Source organism: Nuphar pumila, chromosome 16 (genome assembly GCF_984573655.1).
Source record: "Nuphar pumila chromosome 16, dmNupPumi1.hap1.1, whole genome shotgun sequence".
Taxonomy (NCBI): domain Eukaryota; kingdom Viridiplantae; phylum Streptophyta; class Magnoliopsida; order Nymphaeales; family Nymphaeaceae; genus Nuphar; species Nuphar pumila.
In genome coordinates this window covers 57108299-57135533 of record NC_143264.1, presented here as the reverse complement: position 1 = coordinate 57135533, position 27235 = coordinate 57108299, and the positions used below count along the sequence as shown (strand labels likewise).

The window sequence follows — 27235 nt, the reverse complement described above, 5'->3', positions numbered from 1 at the left end:
GGTACAAGTTTCTTTAGGGAAAAAAATATGCATATATCATTTGCATTGTGTGTTGCCCGTTGTAGATTCCAGATTTTTACCTGCTTATGATTAACATGTTTTGCGTGATCGATATTCAAAGGCAATGTTAACTACATGGGTATTTTGTGAATATGTACCAATCTGAAATGTTGGGTCGTGTTGCATTTGCACAAGGAGGCATATGTTTAAAGAAACCCATTAATGTAAACTTTCGTATGACATAAGTATGGTGGACTTAATCTGATGAATGGAGTTCTTCTCATATTTTAGTTTGATTTTAGCATGTTGGATATGAATGCATGCCTGTTATCACGTTATTGCAAAGTTTGTTTTGGGAAGTGCATACATGATATGAATGTGTGCAGCTCTGAAAAATCAATTTCTAGATCCGGGTTATGTTCATGTGTATGGATGTTAACACATGAAAAGTTTCATGTGCCTACATTGATGAGACATGTTTATTTAACGTGCGTTTATGAATTGGCTTCAAGTACATGTGCATACATGAAATTGATGTGTGTTTGGCATGTACAATCATGTATAAATGTTCTCATAATTTTGGATGAATGCACGTGTATTAAGTGATTACATGAAAGCACTTGCACATGGATGGTTAACACATGCATATGGCTGTGGTAGCTCATGCACATTGTTAAATTGGTACGAATAAATGTGCATTTGGAAGCATGTTGACATCATTGCATACATTGCAAGTTGTGGTTTTTGCGTATGATGCATCGATGATCTAAATGAATCATCACAGGCCCGGGGAGCCTTGAGCTTTAGTTTACTCTTTCTTTAATTGTTTAAATGCATCGCAATAATCACATTTATACTATGGTTTTGATTGCGTTGTTCTATTGTTGCCACGGGTGGTAGAGCGTGAAGAGCTGCTGATTTGCGAACTTATGGCTGCATGTTGATTTGCAAGCCTATGTTATTAACTTAGCATGTTGATTTGCAAATGAAATTTCATTGCACTATTCGATGTGTTTCCACGGGCTGGAGTTTCGTGATTGTTCTTACAGAGGTAGATGCGAGCTTTTACCTTATTTTTGCATGCTGAATTGCAAAACTCAATAATGAGTTTTTAATTAAAAGATAATGAATAAGAACAGTGTAATATACGTTCTAGGATATCTCATCTGGAGAATAAGAATCTTAAAGTTCCAGTCTTGAGGAGACTGTGAGGATACAAAAACTCCGTGTGCTTTATTTTGTCACTTAAACCCGATATTGAGGTTCCATCTCCTGGCTACAGTTTTAGGGAGAGTCTGTCACTTTACCTGAGGGGTGATGTTTTCGACACAACTGTTATTTTGGTACCAAGGAAGTGACACTTGTGGGCGTGGGGTATCCCTGGTGTCTCCGACATTAGATGTGAAGGTCTAATGTTCCGATGAATGATGTTGTTTCCTGATATCGGTCGGGGGCTAAGTTTGGAACCCAGTAATAAAATACAAATTGGTTGGGGCCTAATATAATTGTTGCATGAAAAAATCCTTAAATGTTATAAATTGTCGGCTAAGTTTTATACATGTTACTGTTGTTATGTAGTTTCCTTTACTTGTTTCTGTATATGTTAAAAATCATACACGACACCCACATCACATACTTGACACATGATATACCTGCAAGAAAAAATACAGTAATTCCTACTTAGATAGTTGTTGTCTAATTTCTATAAATATAACAATTTTCAGGTGAAGAGTAGAGCTTATGGGCGACTGCGGGATGAGACATCAGATTAAGATTTTGGATTTACTGTTCCAAGGATAGTTTGAGAAACTCTGATGCTATTATTTATTGATAATCAAATGAAATAAATGTTTTGGTCTTGCTCCCCACTGTAATGTTCCGGAATACTTAACCTTATAATATTACTTGTTTTCGCTGTTTCAAAAAAAAAAAAATCCTCAAAATTTGGGTTAAGATTTCAGGGCGTTACATGCCATGCCCTTGCACAACCTAGGCACATGATACACTCTATAGCATGTACATACCTCTTCTGCACTAGGCACTGCACCAAGTCCCGTATCACTGGCACGTTGCAAGGCTCTTCGAGACTTTGTGTGCTATAGGAACGTTGTAGGTTCAAAACCCAATGGTATAATTGTATAAGTGGTAGGGTTTGCCTAACCCCAACTTGCCTTTAAAAAGATGAAAAGTTGTTTTTGAAGCAATTAAGTGAGCTATCCATGATTTGAAAATTTTTTGTTTGACGCTCTCTGTGAATTATGTAGAGCCATGTAATTAATTAATATATGCTTTTTTTCAATGCAACTCTCCTTAGTTTGATGATACTATTTCTGTACATTTTGCACCCGTTCTCACTATTTATGCATTTGTCTTTTTTTTTTTTTTTAGACAAAGAACCCTACTTAAAGTGAAGGAAAACCCTAGGTGGGGCATGTATGTTGGAAACCATGCTCATAAAATCTACTTATAATTAAATAACTGAGAATGAAAACCTACTCAATACAAAACCTTCCAAACCTACCCAATAAAAAACATTTGTGTGATTTTCAGTATTTTTTTTGAAATCCTGACCTTACATGTGTGATCTATGCACTTGCTTTTATAATAATTAGTTATTGGAGCATTTGATTCAGATGAATGGATATTTTTTTATAAGGTTTCAAAAATCAACGGCCTACAATTTCATAAAATTTTGAGGCGCTAAATACCATTATTTTCATAAAAATGCATGATCCAAATTACACATCTGTAGTATATCAAAAATAGATAAATGTTTTTATTGGGTGGGTTTTGATTTTCCATTAAATAACTACTGAAGTACTCCCTATAAGATTGATGCGATGAGTGTGCCAAGGGCAGTTTTACTGTAGATTCATTTTGGGTCAGGGTTAGTATCGCGTACCATATCCGATCCAAACTTAGTGTGTTATGTGTAGGACCATCAATGTGTCAGGTTAGTATCGCGTACCATATCCGAACCAAACTTAAATCTCCGGGTATGGGCATATAAAAGATGCCGTCCCAACCCGCCCCATCTCCCTAAACCCTAAACCCTGTTGCCGCCCTCCTGCCTGTAACTCCTCTCTCAAACCACCCCCATCCCTCCTTACCTCCGCTTACTTCCCTCTCCGTACGCCGTAATATTCCATCTCCGGCTGAATTCCGATGGGCGGCGGCCCCAGAACGTTCCCAGGGGGCCTGAACAAGTGGCAATGGAAGAGGATGCACGAGAAGAAGGCGAGGGAGAAGGAGAAGACGCTTCTCCAGCAGGAGAAGCAGCTCTACGAGGCCAGAATCCGGTCGCAGATCCGGAGCCGGATCGCCGGGAGCTCCGAGAAGCCGGCGGGATCGGACAGGCCGCAGTTCGCGGCGATGACGCCGGACGATCACGTGAAGGCGCTAGCCGATCGCTTCATGAAGGCTGGCGCGGAGGATCTCTGGAACGAAGACGATGGCCCGTTGGAGGAGCGTGCGCCTCCGCCCCAGCAGCGTCCAGCTCGGCGTTCGGCTCCCTCGTGGTTGCCCTCTTCGGTGAGGAATTCTGATTTCGTCGATTCAGGGAGAATAAGGGAGAATCCTATGCAAGTTGCATCACGAAGGAGGTTTTCCAGCCATTCGGGGACGGGAATTTCTTTGAATTGTCGGAAGGAACATCTTAGTCCGAAAAATATGGGTTTGGGATGGTGTGATAGTATAACTATGTTTGGTTTGATAAGAAAGGGTGGGATTTTTGTGGGAAATGGCCTATGGAGGGATTTTTCTACGTTTACTGGAGGGAGATGTTTTCCGGTTTTCCTGGAAGATGATCGATCGATGCGGTCCTATATGGAATCTAAGGTCTATGGAATTGGTAGCATCTCAGGTGGGATTGATTCGAGAAAATTTGGGGAGATTTTTCGTGGAAAATGGCATTCAAGGGAGTTACTGTCGCATACTCAACGGGAAGGTTTTCCGATGCATTTGAAGGATGATTCATTGACCTGTTTTGCAACGGTTTGTAAGGTTTTCGGGAAGAATCATAGTTTGGATTCGGTTATCTGGAGGAGAATTGGGGGAATTTCTGCGGAGTGCTTGTTTCGGAGGAATTATTCGAGTTTCACTGGAAGAAATTTCAACAAGAATAGGTTTTCGAAGAACAATTCATCATTGCACTATGGAATGGATCATGGGTTTTCTGAGAAAAGTATGAATATGAGATGGTCAACATCAGATTCTGATGAGAAAGAGGGGATGTATGATTTTGGGGAAGGGGTTAGTCCTATGAAGAAGGGATTTGCCGAAGGCGTTTTGAGGAATCATGATGCAAAGCATGAGAGGAGATTTCCGAAGCCGGGTGAAGATGAAAACGGATTTTCACGGTCAATTCGAATGCAGTTGCAAAGTGGGGACTTCTTATCTAGCATTGCAGAGGGAGGCGTTCGGGAGAAGCGGGAATCACTACTCAGTGACAAAAGGTGCTTCTATTATAGACTAACTCAAGTACTGAACATGGTTGCATTCAAATGCCGCGCCTTCTTTTGAGTTTTGCAAACGTTCAAGAACTGGATGCCTTGCAGAGCAAACTCTTATTTAATATGTGAATCGTAATTATGAAACATTTTTTCATCGTAAGAGTCATGGAGATATTTTATTTTGAATGGTCAATCTTGAGTCATGTGGTCGTATGTATCAGTGTACACATTATTGGGTACATTTTATGGGTGTTTGCAACCCCGCATCCTGGTGTCTGCGGTGCCAAGTCCAACTCTGGCATCTCATTATTTTGGGACAAAACAGACTGATTAGATGGCCTTTGCAAAAGTGGGACAACCTGCCTGCAGGGACCGTGGTGTCCCCAGGCAGGTTTTGTCCCCTGTTTTAAGCGCCTTATAAAGATTCAAAATGTGTAGTAGTGCTTTGCTGAATATATCCACTCATTTATCTGTTGGCTTAACAAATACTGGCACACTCATGATTCATGATTCACGGATCCATCCACAATCCCAAGTACTTGTCTTTTGTATTGGAACATTTAGGGCACGTTTGTGTGCCATGGAAGAGAGCTCCGCAGCACCACTTGCCACTGAGCTCTCTTCCGCGGAACTCAAGTCTGACCATCCCCACAGGAAGTGTGCCAGTTGAAAAACCAGGTCCTCTTTCTGCATGGAAAGAGGATATTGTGTTTGAGTTGCCATGGTGGGCCCCACGGAAATGCATGGAGTTGTGTGCATTTCCATGAAAATTCAAAGGTTTCCACGGCACACAAACGGGCCTTTAGTCCTATGAGCTTATACCCAACAGTATGATTATCTATACTTGTTCCCTGGCCGTGGTATCCCCAATATCCAACAACAAGTTTGTTTGACAACCCACTGTGTCACTGTAAAATTACTGCTTCTTTCATCTTAAACCGTGAATCCTGATATGTGGATGCACACTTTTATGCTCAATCATGTCCTTACATGTATCATGTGATTTCACAAAACAAGGTAGTAATTATCTCATGATAATCATAGTTTAATAAGAGCACATTTATACAAATATTAAAACTTAAAGCAACTGTTATTTGTATACCAAACCAATTTTTTTTGCAGTACATTACACTTTTCCACATTCCGTCATCTTTTTGGTTTTAGTACCCTCTTACATGAGTTTTATCTTTTTTGTGCTTCTTGCCATTTCATATATATATATATTTATGAGTTTATTAACATTTTCAGTTTGGTTTTCTAATTGTCTAGCTTAACATTCAAACAAATCGGAAGACTAGTTCAAATGTTTCATTTCTCCTCCGTGATAGGTTCTTTAATGATTTTTTAACATGTTTACAGATTTGATGAATGTGGCATATCTCCCTTAACAATTAAAGCACTTTCTTCAGCTGGTTTTGTGAAAATGACAGTGGTACAAGCGGCTACACTGTCTATCTGCCTTGAAGGTATGACTTATGGTGTCTGATCATATGCGTTAGTTTCATTTAAAAAATTTCAAAGTGGTAGTTGCTGTTTATTGTTAAAATTTTATGTCTAAAACTTATGAGTTTTATGTGTCATTCCAAAATCCATTGGTAAAACATATGCGCTTGCCAGAACTTGACATGCCCATAAATCTTCTTTATGGGTGACTCATGTTCAATGTCTTGTTAATTTTTTGGTCAAATGATGTTGCTCTTGGTTATAAGCTAATTCGGCAGTAGAGGAATCTGTTAAGGAGACGTGAAGAGGATAGAGAGGGTATTCAGGTCATCTCAGTCCTATTATAACTAGGACTCTGGTCATACCAGTCCTATTATAATTAGGACTATAGGTGGCATAGTATTTTGGTTATTGCGATGGACTAGTTTTACTTAAACACAAACTGCTGTATAACAGTCCTATTGTAACTCTATATTTTATTCTATAAATACACACATAGGGACGTCCTCTTGTTCATGAGTAGAGGAACGTCACATAGAGTTTCTCCATCCTCTCTCTCTTTTCTTCTCTACATCATATACTGGCTAAAACTCTGCCAAAATTAACATGGCATTAGAGCGGGAGCAAGAATAAGTGTAACGTCCCCAAAACTGACCCTAAAAAAATGCGATATTTTTTTTAAACGAATACATATTTTAAATCATTGCGGAAAGACAACCCATGGATCTGGGCACATTACAGATTTTATATTTACCAAACCAACATCTATTCCAAAACATAAGTTTAAATTGAATGTATTTAACTTAGTAACCCAATTTAAAGTTCAGTTAGTTCCAAACGAAACAGTCAACTCCTATATCCATTAGAATCTGGGCTACCAAATCATAAATCCTCGTCTTCTCCAGCAAGTGCTGGTCCCTCCATCACTTTGCTCGGCTAGGATTGAGCCTCAACACCTGAAAAGGTTTTAAAAAAATTAGGGTAAAAACGAAAGTTCTCGTATGAGACCCTCTCAAAATCCAAAAGGAAAAAAGCATATATAAAATCAAACATAAGTTTATGAGGACTTTAACACACAATTCACACTTTTCACATGAACCAATTTAATTTCAGGTCATTACAATTTGCATGCTACATAAACCATAATGGATGCACAAACCAAAGCTTAATCAATGCATGAATCAATGCAGATTTCATGAGTGACTTTTTATTTAATTGTTAATAATTGCTTTTGAATGCATGACCATACTTAATGCAACACATTTAAGTTTCATCTTGCATAAAACATGCGGATACTAGAAACATGTTAAAATCCTGAGGTACAAGGTAGTCTTTAATGACCCCAAACTGACTAGAGGCATATTAGAGATTCCAAACCGACCCTCGAAAAATACAGTTTTTTTTTAAACAATTGCGGAAAACTTCCCAAGGACTAGGGGCACATTACAAAATTAATATTCACAACCCATCAACCATTTCAGGCATAGAATAAATTTAAACCATGAACCAAAATTTCATTTACTTAATCAAATAATGTCAACTAAATTCTAAATAGTTTTCAAATCAAATCAAGCTAATTCAGTGCACATCAGAACCCGGGTCACCAACTCATAATCCTCGTGTCCTCTAGCCAGCCAGTCCCTTCATCATGGAGCCTAAATACTTGAAAACCATTTTTAGAAATACGGTAAAAACTAAAGTCCTCGTACGAGACCCTTTAAATTTCCAACAATAAGAAAATAGTATAAAGTAAATCAAGCACAAGTTTAAGAAGGATCACAAGTAACATATCATCAGAACAAACTTATCATCTAAGCAATTCAAGCAAACAATAACAATTTCATGATAAATTAAACATTTAGGGATGTATGCAATCAATGCAAGATGCATGAATAACTTTTTAAGTTAAATTATCAGAATTGCTTTTGCATGCTTGTCCCTATTTAATGCACACAAATTTAATTTTCACTTTCTTTCAAACCCGCATATATTAAAAAACAATCTAAGTTTCCGAGGTTCAAGGTAGTTCTCAGTCGTAGCTTAAAACACAATTTGTAGTTTAATTATTGGGTTATACACTTATTCTTCGACCGATATCAGGAATTATCATCATCATCATCAATCGAGATATTAGGAATCATCACCTAATGTTAGGACGATAAGGAAATCAACATCGATTGACATCATTTTCTTGGTATACTAATAACTACAGCTGAGTCAACAAGACCACTCCTAATCAAAGTGACTGAAATTTTCCTACAACCGTGACCGGGAACACGAACTACACATCGGGTTCTTGAGGACAACAAATGCACACAGTGTTTAGTATTCTCACGGTCCCCATGACTACCATCCAAGGTTTTCATCCTTTCAAAGGGACATCGGGAAAGAAAATTATTACACTGTTTGGTCTCTTTTACCATGTTAATTAATTCAAAATTCTTTGCACAAGAACAATTTTGTAAATCCACATGCAATAACACTTTCAGACCCTTGTCTTATCAAATTCAACAGTGTAATTAATTCAGAAAACCAATTTTTGACAAAAATCATTTTGCAATGCAAAAATCACAATTCAATATTTTGTAAGCAACACATGCTCACGACCCTCAACGACCCATCAGCGGTTCAAACATTACCACAATAAGATGACATTGCAAGATTTTCAGTGAACATGAAACATATAAATAATCAAAATTTCATATTCATAACATAATACATACATAATACATGGTACAATCATGACAATTTAATGAATGCATATTGAACCATGCGTAACAGTCTTACCGTATTGCCAAGAAATCAAAACAGTTAACACTTCACATATGAATAACTGTCCATTGCATATTTCTTCTAAAATCAGGATTCACAGATTATCTTACCGTATTGCGAAGAAATCAAAACAGTTAACAATTCACATATGAATAACTGTCCATTACATATTTCTGCTAAAATCAGGATTCACAGATTAATATACATATATTTATATATTCGGTGCTACGAATCTGCTCAAGAAGCAAACAACATATATATATATTTTATGCTACGAAATTGTTCAATGAGCAAACAACACACACACACACACATATATATATATTAAGCTGTAAATCTGCTCAAGAACGCAAACAACATAATGTAGACAGCATAGCGTGGACAACATGTGCAAACAACATAACGTGGACAACATATGCAAACAACATGTGTAGACAGCATGTGCAAACAGCATATGTGTGGACAATATATGCAAACAACATATGCGTGGACAACATGTATATATATACCCATATATTCTGCTGTGAGTCTTATTCCAAGAACACAGACAAAATATATATATATATATATATATATATATATATATATATATATATATATATATATATATATATATTCTGCTGAAATCTGTCATGAACACAAGAACATATATGCAAAAAATCACATGCATGCTAAAGATCAAGAAAAAACATCAAGAATACAGAAAATACATATCCTTTGCATGCAGAAAATCGCAAGCATGCTGAAAATCAAGAAAAAGCATCAAGAACGCTGAAAATACATATTTGAAGACATGTTTAGAGATGCAGAAAATCAAGTCTAAGCATCAAGAACGTTAAAAATACATGTGGTATGCATGCAGAAATTTGCAAACATGTTCAGGGATGCAGAAAATCAGATTTAATCATCAAGAACGATAAAAATACATGTGGTATGCATGTAGAAATTTATAGACATGTTCATCCATTAAAGTTCATACGATTTAAGCCATGCTAAACCCTCGTTCTATTGGAAAAAGAGAAGAACCCCTACCTTACTGCTGCACAATTATTTTCTTCCATAAGCATGTGCAGCTGACATGATACTTTGTCACTCTAATAGGTTTTTGGAATATGCAGACTGTGTTCTCAGTTGTAGTCCTGATATATTACTGTGATTGGATTGTCTTTCGTCATGCTTCTGTAACAAACCAGCTCTTTGTAGTTGTTGAATTGTGTGACAGAGACATGCACAGACAAATGCTTGTACACAGATTATGTTTAAGTCAATGTTTCACAAAATATCATGCAAGGTTTTACAATAATGTACAAGTTGCCAAAGTTGGTACCTGTAGACTTGCTAAGCTGTCCTCATTATCAGCAAGCCAGGCTATATTGATTGCATTTATCTGGTGGATAACTATATGTGTATGGGGCAAAAGTTGAGTCACCACTAAGTATTAGCTCACTCCATATCTCAGCTAAGTTGGACTAGGCTGTTATCAGTGTCACTTAGATTCTGGCTATGTAGTCAAAAGCCCCGACTAGTCTGCCTAGTCGGTCTAGGCTAAGTAGAACACCTAGGCTTTGCAATTCCTAGGTAGGTACCTTCCGACTAGGCACCGGCTAAGGCGCCTAGTCGGCAACTAAGCTGCCTACGCTAGGCACAAGGGCAGTTTAATTATTTATTATTCATATATATATTGTTATTTTTTTGTATATATATATATAATTATATCAATGTGCGTGTGTTTGTATGATTTGTTCTGTGAAATCATAAAAACATGCTTAGTTATTATTTTTATGTGTGTGTGTGTGTTACTTTGCTTTTTGGGATTTTTTCTGTGAAACATTGAAAGCATGCACAATTAATTTTAATTGATTATGTTTTTTATATATGCGCATGTTACTTTGTTTCTGATGATTTTTTCTATAAAAGCCTGAAAGCATGTTTAGCATTATGAATTATGTAATATGTTATTTATATATGTGTGTTATTGTGCTTCTCTGAAAGGTTGAAAGCATATTTTGTTGATTATACTGAATATGTTATGAATAATTGAATATATATATATATATATACATTTTTTTTGTGTGTACAATTATATATATGTATATTCTAGTTATGTATATTAATATACTTGGTGAAGCATGTGTAATTTTGTACTTGTGTAATGAAATCATCTTATTAGTAAAAGAATTAAAATATTTTTATGTATATTTTGTGTACTTTTTTTATATTTAATTAGGGTGCCGACTAGTCCCGCCTAGTCCTTGACTAGTCTTTTTAGGGGTCTACCGACTAGGCACTGCCTAGCGCTTTTGACTACATAGGATTCTGATACCTCTGTTAATTTAGCATCACTGTGTGTGTATGCCTTTGAAAGTACTATTTCTTTGTGTTATTTTGACTGTGGGGGTCTTTTTTCTTTTTTTGCATGCCTTCTGTTGGCTTTATGGAAAACAATTTCTACAAGTCTCTTCACATGCTCTTGACCATGGAGGTTTTTGCTGGAATATCTTTATGATGATGGTTCCCATCAAATATGTAACAGGAAAAGATGCTCTGGTTAAAGCTAAAACTGGAACTGGGAAGACTGCAGCATTTTTGGTAATGCATAAATCTTTCATGTAGTCAGTTTTGCTTTTGTTTCATTCTCTTGGCTCTTTCAATTATAAATTTGTGAACAAAAACAGCTTCCTGCAATTGAAGCAGTTTTGAAGGCTAGTTTTAGCAGTTCAGATCAGAGGCTGCCACCAGTACTTGTTCTTATTCTTTGCCCCACCCGGGAGCTTGCAAGTCAAATTGCAGCTGAGGCAAATGTTTTGCTGAAATACCACTGTGGAATTGGCGTCCAAACATTAATTGGAGGAACACGATTCAAGGTTGATCAGAAACGGTTGGAATCAGATCCTTGTCAGGTTGGTCTACAATTTAGATGTCTTTATCCTTTTTCATAATGCAGGGACTACATGAATTCATGCACATATAGTTCACTTATATTTAGTACTTAACGGCCGTTTGGTTCATTGATGGCCCTTATAATCTGGCTTTCTGGTTTATCCTATAATCCTGCATTTGTCTGGCCTGTCAGTCTAAATAGAAGACCAAACGATCTCTGAGGATGCAATATGTTACGAATATTTTTCATGTGCCTTCATACATGCATTGCATTTTTATCTTTGACAAATATCTCTCAAACAATGTTGAGGTACTAGTGAGAGATACCACATCATAAAAATGCATGGCAAAATTATCTAACATATTTGCAGCACGCCGATGATTCATTATGGGATTTTAAATTTTTGCATAGCTGGAGTTCTGCTTTTCCATTTACTATATCACTCCTCTTCAGCAAAAATTCTGAATAAATGGGTTGTCTGTTTCTAGTATCCACTGTTGAATCCCTCTTCACTTGGTATGTTCACGCCAGGTTTTATGTTTGCCATTGCAGTTGTACATTCTTGAAAGTTGAGGTGATTAAACTGATGTTTTGAAGTTCAATCTGTTATGCTGAGTGGTAATTATCTATTTTTCAAGTTTTCAACTAAACAAAAAAGTCTAATTACAAGAACTGAATACTGGAATTTGCATTTTTTAGGCTGTATGGCCTCATATCTCTCAGCAGCACAGTGATTTTCTTGAACTATGAATGCATCTTTATACATATTTTAGATAATAAAATAGCATCTTACTTTTCTCTGTCACTGGATGATATGGTTATGTGCACCATGGATGTTGCCACTGTGAACAAGTGTTCTATATGCCTTGTATGTTGTCCCAGCTGGATGCCTGTTCTATTTTCCATACATCATTTTCAACGAGATGCCGTGATACACTTAAGTTCATGCTGTGTGTCATTCTTAAGACATGCTGATATAACTGTTGCAACTTTATGACTCAATAATTCTATCACATAACTGTCTGTTATTGTGTATAAAAGTATCTTTGCTTCGTTTTGTTATTTTAACTTTTCTAGTTGTTGTCTCTTCTGCAGATTATTGTTGCAACCCCTGGCAGGTTGTTGGACCACATTGAGAATAGATCAGGCTTTTCTGTTCGTTTGATGGGTCTCAAAGTACTTGTCCTAGATGAAGCAGATCTCCTCCTGAAATTGGGGTTTCGTAAAGACATAGAGAAAATTGTTGATTGTGTGCCACGACAGAGGCAATCAATGCTATTTTCTGCTACAATCCCTAAAGAGGTTTGTCACTTTTACTCAAAGTTACTGGAAGCGCACTTCCCTACAAGCTTGGTTCAGAGGCAAGGTAAACATAAAGAGAACCTTGCTTCCCTCACACTTCTTCCATGTTTCTCTATATGCTTCCCATCCATGCTTTTTCTCACTTTTTTCATGTCTTCCAGATACTTCTCATGTGCTTCCCTTAAGTTGGTGATCATGGATTTTAAATTTTGAGGAAAATTTAACTGTATGCCAAAAAGTCATTATATTTAAGAATAGTCCTTTTTTATTTTAGATTTTATGCCAAATATTATGATATGTCTGAAAGAAAAGGTATATAGTAATCTTAATTAAAGAGTTAAAGCTGTTAGAGAATAAAATTAGCTTATGATTTTATATTCTTTGTAAAACCCACGTTTTTCAAAAAAAACTTGGACCCGGGTTGGATCCAGATTCGACCCAGATCCATAATACACATTAGGGTTATACGAATGCGACGCAGGGGCGAGGGTCTTTTAAACCCTCTGCGCCGCTTTTCCCCTTCCCTCTCGATTGAAAAGGGAAACCCTTTGAGGGTTTCCCGAATCTCTCCCCCCTCCGTGCCCTTTTCTTCTCCCCCATAATGCCTCCTCCTTTGCCGCGTTTCCTCTTTAAAACCATCGCAAGGGGAGGGGAGGCCCGCAACTCGCAACCTTTTCCTCTTCCCTCGTTCTTGCTCACTGTGTGCGCAGCACCAGCGACGTCGGTCGACGACGCCGGACCCCTTCCAGGTATGCCGTGTCTCTTTCTCTCTCTCTCTCTCTGTTTTTCTCTGGGTGTTGCCGAGAGGCCGGCGGCCATCCACAGTGCCTCTCTTTCCTCTCTCCCTTTGTGCTCTCTCTGTATTGCCAGGAGGCCGGCGGCCACTTGCCGTGTCTCCCTTTTCCCCTCTCTCTGTGTTCGCCGGGAGGCCGACAGGAGGTCGGAGGCCCCTGCCATGCCTTCCACCTTTCCCCTTTTTCCATTTGGGGCTTGTCGAGGGTCGACAGGTGGCCGGCGACACCCCTGCCGCCTTTGTCACCTTTCCTGTGACCGTCAGGGGGGCGATGACCCTCCTCTGCCGACCTTTTTTCCTCTGTCCCGGCCAATAGGTAGGGCTTGTCGAGGGTCGACAGGTGGCCGGCGGCACCCCTGCCGCCTTTGTCACCTTTCCTGTGACCGTCAAGGGGGCGATGGCCCTCCTCTGCCGACCTTTTCTTCTTCTTGGCCTTATATTTAAGACCTGGTTTCTTATGGATCGATTCTGAAATAAGTTGGGAACGGCATGAAAACATACTACATATATTTTAGCTTTTGTTGAATAAGGCTCTAGTTAATTCAAGCAATAATCTACTAGAGAGAAGATGAATAGGCAGGCACACCTGTAAAATTTGAAAGAAGGGACTGTGTCAACACAAAGGAAGACTGTAAATCAAAGCCAAAAGGCTTCTCAATTATTACTCTGTTCCAACCTCTTCTAGTTTGAGCATTCTCAGCCAATGACGACGCAACATCCAGAAGTGCCTCTTGTGGAACAAATAGATAAAATATCTGATTGGCTTCAGAGCGACCCTAGAAAGCAAAAAATAAACAAAATTCCAAAATTCGAGGCGTGTACGCCTTGGCATGAGGCGCGCCTCGCCTTGAGGCGTGCGCCTCAAGACGTATGAGTCGCACGCCTTGGGGCTTTTAAGCTTTGTACATGCGCCTCAAGGCGTAAAGCCCCTCGCCTTGAGGCGAGGCATGCTTTTTGCACCTTGAGGCGCATTTTTAATAACACTGACACCAACAAACATCTCTATAACAAGGCCAAGAAAATTGATGCATTATATAAAGTTCGTGATGGACAATATAAATGGCATAAGAAGGCAACAAACACTTATGAAAATAATTTTCCAAATAGGTGATTCTTTAAAGAGAGCCGATTTGAAAAAATCAAATCAAGGATCCAATAATGGTAGATAATCAATCATATGCATAACAATATGCCTTATGACAACAATTTTGCATAAACACAAATCATGCTTAACATAATCAATTCTTCAAAATGAAGTCATTTATACCAAAAAGTCTTATTATGCAACAAATACAACATGAAATATTAAGCAATGTCATGTGTAAAAACTGATTTGGAATAATCCAAGAGTCAAATAAAGTGTTAACTATGATAGATATAAAGTAAAATTATATGCACACCAAATGATAATGGATGCAATTTTATGCAATACAAGATGTCGAATGACAATAATCTTGAATGAACAAATAACAAATTTAGGCCAATATAAGCATTCTTAATAAAGGTGGTGAGATTATGAAGTTTGAAAATCTCATGTGAAACATCATGAAGTCCACAATTGAAACTTCAAATGATGCTCACGACCAATCTCAAAAGAACTACAATGGTTCACAAATATTAATGAATCTTTGAAAGATATCATGTAAGAAAAAGGAAATCCACAAATGTATCTATAAAAGATACTCACAAACAATCTTCTCACAACAACATAAAGTTGTACTAAGGCACAAATCTAGAAAATCAAATATTTATTGAGGAAAAATTCAAAAACTCATAAGTTTATCAAAAACATGACTTAAAAAGTTAGAATCAACTCATAATTCACCAATTATGCAACAAGCATTAATAAAATCCATAAATTTTACAATGAGATAAACTCTTGAACACAATTATACAACAATCAAATTGAAGAATCTTTAAGAGCATCAAGATGCAAAGAAAATAACCATATTTGATATGATAGTAATACAAGGCCATTCCTTTTAATAAAGAACTAATCTTAATTCAACATGCGTCATAAAAAAAACTTTTCCAAACAAATATTGCTCATATGAAATGACGCATTAGATACGCACGCCTTGTTAAAGGAAGTTAAAACTTAATAAGAATTTTTTCATAGATGATATATGCATGGTTTTAAAACTCGCCGAGTCAACTCGGTGACTCGGCTCGGCTCGGCCCTCCAACGAGTCAACTCAGCAAGCTAAACTCGTTCTGCGAAAACTCGACAAACTAAACTCGTTTTGCGAAAACTCGGGTTGACTCGGGTTGACTCGAGCTGACTCGGGCGAGTTTTGGGCACTTTTTTCTTTTTTTCATTTTTCAAAGGCTATGGGCATTTTTTTCATATGTAAGTGTTCATTTTTCAAAGAACAAATAGCATAATAACAATAGGCTTACCAACCTAATATAAAATTACAAAATTAGTAAAAGTTAATCAAATTTCACATGTCCATCATTCATTCCTTTTGGTAGCTCCAGGTAAGGAAACAAACCCAGTACCCCTCAATGAACATAGAGTGAATCCACTAATCCAGCTAACATAATTGATCCCTCATGCAACCATCTTTGAGACCTACACAATAGTTGGCAGCCAGCCTGTTCAAAACCAACAACATAAAATGCCCACAATTATCATTATAATAAATATACATCAGAGCATTCTCATTATCCAAAGCTTATATGCATTTATGTGCAGATATATAAGGCATGGTCCAATCAACTCTACATCAGAAACACACTTACAAATATCAAGATAAAGTTCAATGCTCCCAAAATTTTGCAAGGATTTTCTGAGGCCCTGCAACACAACAACTATGTCCATATATTCAGGATGGCTATTAAAGTTCTTGAAGCTAGTAATTAAGTCATTCTTTATACATTGTCTTGAAAGACTGGCTCCTGCTTGTGTAGTTTCTTTAGTAAATGTGAGATTTGAATTAAGAGCAGTTTTACTTGATGTTATTTTACTTATTAATCAATTAAACTAGTAATTAAGTCATTTTACAAACCTTTATATGTTTAAATGACAATTTATATATTGTCTTTGTTTTAAAATCAAAAGTTAACGAAACCTGGTCCGAGTCACCGAGTTGACCCGCTGAGTCACGAGTCAATAAAGAACGAGTCGAGTTCCGAGTCACGGGTTTTAAAACCTTGGATATATGTCGAGTTTTTTTTTTTGAAACACACACAATATTATAAGAAGCCACATATAAGACTTTTTAGTGGATAAGTACATACCTTCAATATGAAACAACAAATATGATGAGAGTGTAGAAGAATATGTGATCAATAGTTTTACACTACATATCTCACAAAATTTTTAATCTCAGCATAACTTTCTTTAAAGACTTACCATTCATATAAAATGTATGCTTACAAACAAAGTTAGGCATAAAATATAAATTCAAAGCTCCAATGGTCATAAATTTTTACCGACCCATTAAAGCAAGTTTTGCACAATCATATACTTAGTTTTTCGAAAAACAAGTTCACCGGTTTTAAAAATTATCATTTAAAATTTTCAAAAAACATACAAAAAAGTGTATATACGAAAAGGCAAAGGTTCAATGAAGCATCAAGTAACACAAACACTAAATGTGAAAAATACATTTTGATTTATTTTTTTTGTTTTTTTTAATAAAAACATAATGACAAAGAAAACACATACATATAAATGATCAAGGGAGTAAATATTTCTTCATAATGCATGATATTTAAGGAAAAAGAATGCATACCGAATAACTTTAAGAAAGAAAAGAGAGAAAAATGAGTACTTCACCATTTTTCTTAAAATTTCTTGAATAACACGCTTCTCGATGCACCAAAAAACAACTCAATCACAACCTTGCTCTCATACCATGTTAGAAAGTATGCAAAAATGTATAATAAGAATACTTAATGCATTCACACGGTCCAATACTGGACAAACAAGAACCCACGATGGGGAATATCGAAATGGTCTACTAAGGGACAACACAAAAAACCTTCAAAGAGGGAACACTTAAAAAATATGGATCTTTATTGAGTGAGGGCTTCAAAAGCCATAAAAATACATGGGGCAAAGACCCCTATTTATACAAGAAATGAGGGCTGAAAAAGGGGAGCCATTGGGGGCTCCCCATAGAGACGTTGGGAGCCCCCAACGACTCTATGTGGGGCCCCTTATGCGTGAATTCCTATTCAATATAATAAAAGAACTAAAAAGAATTATTTAAGTAAAATAGTTGTTTCTAAAAACAACTATGTAAAATAACAAAAATACCCCTATCGGGTATTTCACACACACACACACATATATATATATATGTGAGTACATATATTTTAACATGACCATGCACCTGCAATACCGGCTATCTACACTGACAATAAAAACCTGCTAGAATCACAAGAAGTGCACACACCTCATGTCACAAATGATTGTAAAACTATAAACAACATCATCAGCTACAATCGGTGCACATAACTCACCACATTGATAAAACAAATCTCTTATCCAAAGAAAATTTACTCTAATAAGAGGGGAGAGTGGAAAGACAAGAGAGGTAAAAAGAACTTGTAATGAAAGCAAACTAATGTCAACAAGAAGATAAGAAAGATGATTTGAAAATAATATACAAATCAAGGCAAAAACAATAAATTTTACAAACTTTCGATAATTTGAGATTAATCACCATGGTCACAACAAAAAATATAGCCATCACAGATAACCATCAATACAAGCATCCAGTTACAACAAATTACACAATAAATGAGTGATTCAAGTCACTCTCAGAGCCAGAGATCAAACAAACATCGGTTAGATCCAAATCGAGTGCCAAAACCACACCCATAAACCAACAATCTAGACTGATACAACAGTGAGGTGCACACAACTCTCGTCAACAAACTTCTCCAACCCCACAATAAAAGAGGTGCACACAACTCACCTCCAAAAAGCCAAAAGAAATAAGTGATGGAGCATCAAAAGAAATACTGTGATGAGCTAAACCAAAGCCAAAAAGGTAACAAGAACTCAAAAAACACTTTCCAAAAAAAGGAAACAAACAAGAGCTGATTCTAAAACCCAATTTTCAAATCAAGTCCAGTAGAAGAATTTGAATCTTCAAATGAATTTAACATATAATAAATCACAGTACAATGACGAGATACATGTATAATGCCTAAATGCCCACACATCAAGCATTCATAAGCTTCATAACAAGTTTCATAAGAGGAAATACAATAACTTCATACAAAGTTTTATATGAAAAAAAGATTTAATACCAAATTTTCACAAATACATATGATACCAAAATGTTCTCATGCATACATGATATATTTAATAAAACATGTATGATGTATGTAATATGCCTATAAGACCATCACAATCACACAATGAGTTCCAAAGAAACACAATCAAGAAGTGCATAGGCTGCCTACGAGCACAAATCCAACAAATATAATATTCACATGTCCTCAAATTAGGACAATAATGTTTTCATACAAAATAGATCACAAAAATTTCAAAAATTTTAACGAGAACACTTGCTCGAAAAGAATCATTTGCATACATGAATGTGTTATCATTCCAAAAACTCATAGATTAATGCTATACATTCATAAACACATGCATATACTAGTCAACAAAGAACACAAAAAATATCATGCATCCATCGTGCATACACACACATTTTATGCTATAAACTTAAGTTGCATAAATATTCAAGGTGCCTATAAGTAAATGAAGGGTATCATCACACACTCAAAAGTCAAGAGCATAGGAAAAAAAATCACTATAGCCCATGCCAACATGCAAAACATGATTATAATCTCCTCAAGGATGAGTGCATAATTCTCATGAAAACAAATCATGCATGAAGAAAACATGTTTAAAACCTTATGCACGAATAAACAAAATCAATCATAAATGTGTGTTAAATATAAGACAATCACAAGTGCACAAAGATCATAAGGCAAAATCATGTATACAAACTCAAATAACAAAATACTCATTATCACAAAGAAACAACCATATATAACTTTAATGATTCTCAAATGCACAGATAAAGTATCAAGATCAAAGAAAATTCGAACACAAGTTGAGCAAGATCTCATAAGATCACACATGTGAATAACACAAAACTATTGTATTAAAATATTTAACAAGACTGAGAAACAATACTAATACAAGTTTAATTAAGTCCAATATTATTACAAAAACACAATACATTTTTGAAATCTTAAAAATAACAAAAGAAATTATATATAAAGATGATTCCAACAAACTCAAATAGGTACTTATAATCAAGCAAGAATCAAAGAATATCATAAAATAGTTATAAGGGAACAACAAACAATTGTTTAATAAATTTCTTAAAAATCCATGAACATATACTTTCATGTACATAATGCATGAGATAGGTAACATAAGCAAAATTAAACACAGTTTTTTTTTTTTAACATACCGTACTAAGATTCCCTTGAATCCAAGCCATACCTTGATCAAGATTCTTCACGAAGCACGTACTTGAACCCACCATCAAAGACCAAATACCAAGCTGATTATTCCTCAATCTGATACCAGGTCACAAAATGGCACGGAACCTAAGACATAAAAAACCAAAAATACCAATATAGATTGCAACGATCCCAACTCATGCACCTTAAAAACGCAGAAATCTTTTTTTTCAGTGCGGAAAACTTTCTAGAGACCCGAGGTCCTCACAGTTTCAATTTCAATTGGATAGCCAAACACCACAATAGAGCTTATAATTATCATCCATACCAAACCAAACCTTTATTGAAATGATGAGCATTAAGTCTAGAAACAATTGCATAAATGAACTATTTAGAGTGTAATATCAACTAAATGAAACGAAAAGAAGATAAAAGTAGAGCAACACTGTCCATCTGTGATCAGTCTAGTAAGAGCGTGACGCCTGTGACTTCCCGAGACGCAAGTCACTTCACTGATTTCCTGCTTTTGCGAAAAACCATATAAAAAGGGGGTCAGAAATCCGAAGAATTCTGCGTACAGATCCCTATAATGAAAATAAGTGAGCATAAAGAACACATATACGATTTCATGCAATTTTTCAGAGGAATGCAATTATGACAATTACATAATTCAATTTAAGCATTCATGCAACATTTATTAAGCATACAAGAACCTTAATCAATAACAGAAATTTCAATTTAAGTAAGCAAGACATTCAACATGCATTAGAAATTAACCATCACACATCCAACAACACATAATAATTAAGGGAACAAGTAAAATATGCATGATCTAATGCATAACAGGATTATGCATGATTTATGTGCTATGTCACAGGGATTCGACCAAACAGGTGCCGCACCAGCGTCGACACGACGCGGTGCGCGTGCGGGTGCGGTCAACCCGACCTTGGGTTCGTTGGCCGCACCCAAGGTCATTTTGGTTCAATTTTTTGATTTTTTTTTTAAAATTGCCCTATGAAATGGGCTGCGGAATTTAAAAAAAAAATTCTGCTGACAGCTGACCGCACAGTGGGACCCGCCCCTTGCTGGATTTTGATTTTGATTTTGGCCTTGATAGCTTCTGTCTCTTTAGAGTTGTCTATTTCTTGACGAGGACTTCCAGAATCTTCACCTCTCCCCACCTGTTGCTGGATCCCTGCAGGCGTGGATGCCTGCTTGCTGTTGCTGCTCTTGTTTTATAAAGGGGCACTTGTGTCCACAACATCTGACGAGCTTCGTTGGCATCCCATGCTATCCCTGCCTCCAAACAATCAATTCGTAGCGTTGGAAAACATACAGTTAACTTGGAAATGATGATCCATCTTCCTAAAAAATTAAAACTAAAATTCAAGAGCAATTTGAAGTCTTTATCCTTCAACCATCCAGATCTTTCTTCGTCAAGGATTTTCTCTCTCCATATTAAATGATAATGGTGGTGGTAGCCTTGGTGGCAATTAGTATTCACTTTTCTCCTGACGAGATGGGTTCTCTAGCCGTAGCCTGGTGTAGACCTCTCTTTTCCACATGTCAAATCCAATAAATTTCTTTTAGCTGTCATCCAGAGTCCAGATCGAAGATCTGGGTGCAACTGTATATAAAATGAAATTTGAAGAACCCTAGGCAGTGGGCGTGGCAGTGGCGGTGGAGCCGTAGGATTCGTGAAGACTCTCTCTCCAACAAACCACATCAAACCTTTCACTTATATTTTTTTCGTGAAGACCAGGGAGTTTCAGACATGATTGAATCATGACAGTCAACAAAACACAGTAGTCTGGGTCGATCAGATTGCCAATCCTTTCGGTTCATCAATTTTGTCTCGTTGCGCCAAAATACACAACAATTTTGTTCCATTATAAGTCCTGGGAATATATATATATATATATATATATATATATATATATATATATATATATATATATATATATATATATATATATATATATATATATATATATATATATATTTGCCGCACCCCTGCACGCAGTTTTTTTGGAAGTGTCGCATTCCCGCACTCGTACCCGCACCCATGTGACATAGTTTATGTGAAATGTATGAACACCTTATTGTCTTTCATTAAAGTTTTTCTTTTCATATGCATACTCTATTAAATACATACAATTTAAGTTCTTTTTAATTACCGTTGCCAGCGGATACACCAAGCGGGTACAATTTTCCTGAGGTCAAGTTAGGTTCTCAGGGTAGCTTAACACACAATTTGTATTTTATTACTGGGTTTCAAACTTAGCCCTCGACCGAATCACCTTCGGAATATTAGACCTTCACATCTAATGTCGGGGACACTAGGGACACTCTACGCCTACGAGTGCCACTTCCTTGGTATACCAAAACAACAACTGTGTCGAATACACCACCTTTAGGTAAAGTGGCAGACTCTCCCTAAACCGTGGCCAGGAGAAAGAACTTCAATAACGGGTTCAGGGGTCAAAGTAAAGCATACAGAGTTTTTGTATCCTCGTGGTCCTCCCAAAACCAAACCTCTAAGATGCCCATTCTCCAGATGGGAGATCTCAATTTATACATTACATTGTTCCTTTTTCGTTATCTTTTATTTAGATGTCAATTATTAAGTTTTGCAATTCAGCATGCAAAAGTAAGGCAAAAGCTCCCATCTACCCCTGTGGGAACCATCACGTGACTCCTGCCCGTGGAAACACAGAACAATGCAATATAGTGAAATAAAAATAAAGGTGATTTTTGTGATGCATTTAAAATACATAAAAGAAGAGAAAACCAAAGCTCAAGGCCCACCAGACCCATGATGATTCATTTTGAACATCGATGCATCGTATGCAAAAATCATAGCAATATGCAATTTATTCAATGATACCATCATGATTCCAAAATGCACATTCATTCATACAAATTTAACAATATGCATAAGCTACCACAGTCATATGCATGTGTTTACCTTCCATGTGAAATTACTTTCATGAAACCACTTAACACACATGCATTCGTTCATGATTCATAAGTACATGAGAACATTTATGCAGGATTGTACATGCCAAACACACATCGATTTCATGTATGCACACGCTTTCTAAGTGCACATTCATATATGCAGTTTTCAACTGTGTGTATGAAACAAAGATGTTTGGGAGCATGTTTACATTCAATTCACGTAACAGTGATATTTGCACGCTTTCACGTAATGCACATATTCAATTTAGTGGCATGCTTTCATTCATTATGCATTACTCATGTCATTTGCTTACACATATTCACATCAAAGCATAGTTTTCTTAGGTGTGCACATACCTGTCCATGCATAGTTCCGATCATGTGCACATATACTTGTCAATGCATGTTTTTCATTGAAATTACATCACATGTTCATTTTTGTTTTCAAGTGCACATGTACTAGCATACACCATCAATGTTATAAAACTGTTCAAACTCGATATTAGTGAATAAGCACATTAAGAATAACTATTTCAAACGATGACAAGAAGATCCAATTTCAGTGTTTTTCATGCACTGTACACAGAACATCAACATCAGAAATTCTTAATAAAACGTGATCCTAAGTAACATAACAGGTGTTAAAAGGAGGACATGTCTCTTATCATAGACAAAGTAAAACAAGGGTCACATGAACTAATGAAACAAGAACCAAACAATACCAGCTTAGAATATTCCATTTTGGTAGCAAAAGATCATGCCATCAACATAAATAGATAAATTTAGTCAGCTGCAACCTCCTTTGCTCGGATGCGCACAGGAAACCATACACATGAATGTAGAAACATATCCTTGTAAAGGTTATGCAAAGCACAATTCCTCAATCTTTGATGAAACAAATTGTTATCGAGAAACTCACACAAACATGTTACTCTCATTCTTTTGGTTTATCTGAACTTGTAATGTTCAACGAAAAAGGACAAGTACCAGTTTTCACCTGGAGCCTCACATGCTAGCATCCCTAAGGTTCCCCAACTTCGTTATCAGCAGAAGGAAAGTCATCCCCATGGGTGCCAAATTCCATATGAGACAGTAGAGGACTTAACAGTTGGAAAATAAGAGTTACAAATTTGGAGAATGAAGAATAATAACATTACTAGTAAAAATAACGGAGACCATAAAAAGATTAAAAATGAGGACATATAACAAGCCAAGTAAGACAAGAAACTTCAAGACATACTCGATTGGACCTTTGCTCCCGGCAAACTTCTAGCTTCTTCTTTATAATTAATGCAATATATATATAGCCACAAAGTAGGTCCATGACGTAACCAAATCCTAACTTGAATTGGGCAACACTAACTTCAGTTCAGCCCTAAAGGCTAATTTTTTTTTTGTAAGGTACTACCAGCACCCAGCCGACTGTCTGGGTTCTGACCCAATCCAGTCGATTGAGTCGGCTAGGCCTGTCAAGGCACAACAGAGCACAGGCTGAGGCTGCGCATCCCCTGCCTCTGGCAGTCAGCTGAGTATCACTCGGCTGGCTGCCAACCGACCTATGCCCTGGGACCACAAATCTTTTTTTTTACATGACCTAGCCGACCCAGTCGGCTGGGTTTGGTATTCAACCAACCTCACCCAAACATGCAGTTTCTGAGAAATCAGTCATGGGGACGATCCATGGGCCATTCCTCAATTCCATCCAAAGAAAAAAAAACATAAGATCGAACCGGAGTTCGATTTCTCATCAATTTTCATAGGGGTGACCCGTACCTCAAAAGAAATCCGACTCTTGCGGAAAAGAAGACCCAAGGATGCCGACGGCGGGGAACGAGGCTGTCGACCGAGGGTGGCTGCTTGAAAGAGAGGTCAGAGAGGAAGAGAGATGGTGACGGGGAGGTTGCTGCAGCAAGGGGAAAATTGCTCCCACCGACCTCGTCTGCTCCGGCGTCGCGAAGGGATTTGAGAGGGAGAAACAGGGAGACAGAGAGAGTGGAGAGGAGAACGAGAGGGGGAGAAAGGGAGGTCGGGACTCCTTTTGTAGGAGGGAGGCCTCTCGGAAAGGAAGGAGATTTCCTTCCTTTCACCGGCGGCTGCGCACGACCCCGCCCCCTACTTCCATCGTATTAGGGTTCCTTCAGAACCCTAACCGCTGCCTTCCCTCCTGTTTATCGGGCAGACCCTTGCCCTTTTACTTATGTTTTTTATGTTACACAGGGCGCGGCCCGGGTCCGAACCCGGGACCCGAAAACCAACCCCGAGTTGGGTCCGCGTCTTACCTATTCGATATGGATCCACAAGTTGGATCCAAATGGATCCAACTGTGGATCCTTGTGTTAGATTTATGTTTTTATTATAAATATTTATTATTAATATTACTATTATGTTTAATATTAATACACATAGATATTAATTATACATAAATACCCCTTTATGGGTCCTAGATCCGAAATGTGGATCTCAGGCCCAATTTGCATATTTTAAAATATTTTATTTTATAAACAAAAATATTAGCGAAAAAATCACGGTTTTTACATAGATGAAATCCAAATGCATTATAAAAAATGCATTTGGCTAAATACAATAGGCCATGCAAATACAAAAGAAGAAACAAGATATAAAATAAAATATTTTATTGATGTGAAGTAAACACAAAGATATACAAAATCCCCCACTGCAAACACACTCATACACACACACACCTAAAATTACCCACCACTCTCGCTTTACAAATACACTCACCACCCATATATAAGAAGAAATAGTGGGAAAGAGAGAGATTAGCCCAACAGCTAGCTGGGAGAGTTCCAACGGCTAGTTGGACCTCTTCCAACGAGCCGTTGGGACTAATCCAACAGCTAGTTGGTCAGCCTAAGTTGACCAAATAAATAAATAAATAAATAAATAAAATTACAAAAATAGTCATTTTAAATAATGACCAATAAAAATAAAAAACCCTACTGTACCCTTAAATTATACAATATGTATACTTATCCTAAAAGCACATAAAATATTCCTTTACTAAAAAGCATGTCACAATAAGTATACTTTGAATTAAAATGAGAGAGATAATATAAAGGTACATAAGAAAATACATATAAGTATAGTTTAGTACTTAGGTATTTAATACAATGCACATATCTTAACATTTTTGTTGCTACCAAGCTCTTGATTCACATTACATTTGTATGATTATGTTTTATGAAGGTACGTAGAATTTCTCAACTTGTGTTGAAGAAGGATCATGTTTATATGGACACAGTGGGATTGGGAAGGCAAGAGACACATGCAAAGGTTTAAACCATAGTCCTTTGTGGCTTTCCTTTTTGCCCTTGACTTCTTTAAATAATGTATATGGCCATTTAACCGCCTCCTGTAGGATGCTTGTTAATGTCTGTCAGTTACATGCAGCAAGTTTTTTAGAATTCTAACCTTTATTTTTCCAATCCATGTTTTGTGCCAAGGATGAAAAGTTTCATGTTGAAGCAAATTGAAAACAAAAACTGCTTGTATGCTTTAATTTACTTGTGTACTTTGTCTTCTTTAACAACTCTATAAATTTTTGAGAAATATATGCAGTAATTGTTCACTTGGAAGAGGAGAACATAAATAATGACAGGCCCTCGATTGTAAGCAGTATATAGTTGTGAACCTTCCGGTGGCTCATGTCTGTAAGCTTGTGTCTGCTCAGCTTAAGCATATAATCTCCATCATGTATGCATTACCTGCTTTTCTTTGTCCAGTGGACTGCTGAGTCCTGACTGCAAAAATTCCCAACAACAGCCACTGGTCACAAAAACCAAGCTTTCCAATATCTATGGGAAGTCCTGTTGTCTGTTCTTGCTTGAAGTTGTGAAGAATGTGTCTTAGGCTGAGGCACAATTATGAGTCAAGTTTACGTTGGAAATGTGTTTCATTCATTGCACTTTCACGGAAGTTAAAAGTTGTCAGCTTGATAACAAACTTCATTTGCTAGAAAAATGTAACCTGTGTGAAAACTCAAACACCAACTTTTCCAAAAGTGAAGCAATGTCATAGTGCCCCATGTTTCATAGGTAAGACAAGAGACATGAACTTCAAGGCGAGGATAGGCCTAAGAGCTAAGTCTGGGCTACTTATGAGGCCTATAGCTCATTAAGGTGCATGGATGCTCTTGGTTGAAGCCCGGTGCAGAAAGATACTCAGTTT

At 37.0% G+C, this 27235-nt stretch overlaps 1 protein-coding gene across 2 annotated transcripts in view; it reads left to right on the top strand.

The window, feature by feature from the left end:
• Nucleotides 1-3062: 3062 nt before the first annotated feature.
• The window catches only part of LOC149813263 (DEA(D/H)-box RNA helicase family protein), a 43669-nt gene continuing 19496 nt past the window's right edge, over nucleotides 3063-27235 (top strand). Inside the window, exons 1-6 of one of the 2 annotated variants that reach the window (XM_089991451.1) lie at nucleotides 3063-4454; nucleotides 5811-5917; nucleotides 11200-11255; nucleotides 11342-11566; nucleotides 12643-12849; nucleotides 26255-26341. In XM_089991451.1, the coding sequence (XP_089847577.1) occupies nucleotides 3166-4454; nucleotides 5811-5917; nucleotides 11200-11255; nucleotides 11342-11566; nucleotides 12643-12849; nucleotides 26255-26341 (1971 nt within the window). In that variant the 5' untranslated portion in view covers nucleotides 3063-3165. The remainder of the gene's footprint in view (nucleotides 4455-5810; nucleotides 5918-11199; nucleotides 11256-11341; nucleotides 11567-12642; nucleotides 12850-26254; nucleotides 26342-27235) is intronic. The other variant, XM_089991452.1, reaches the window with a different exon arrangement.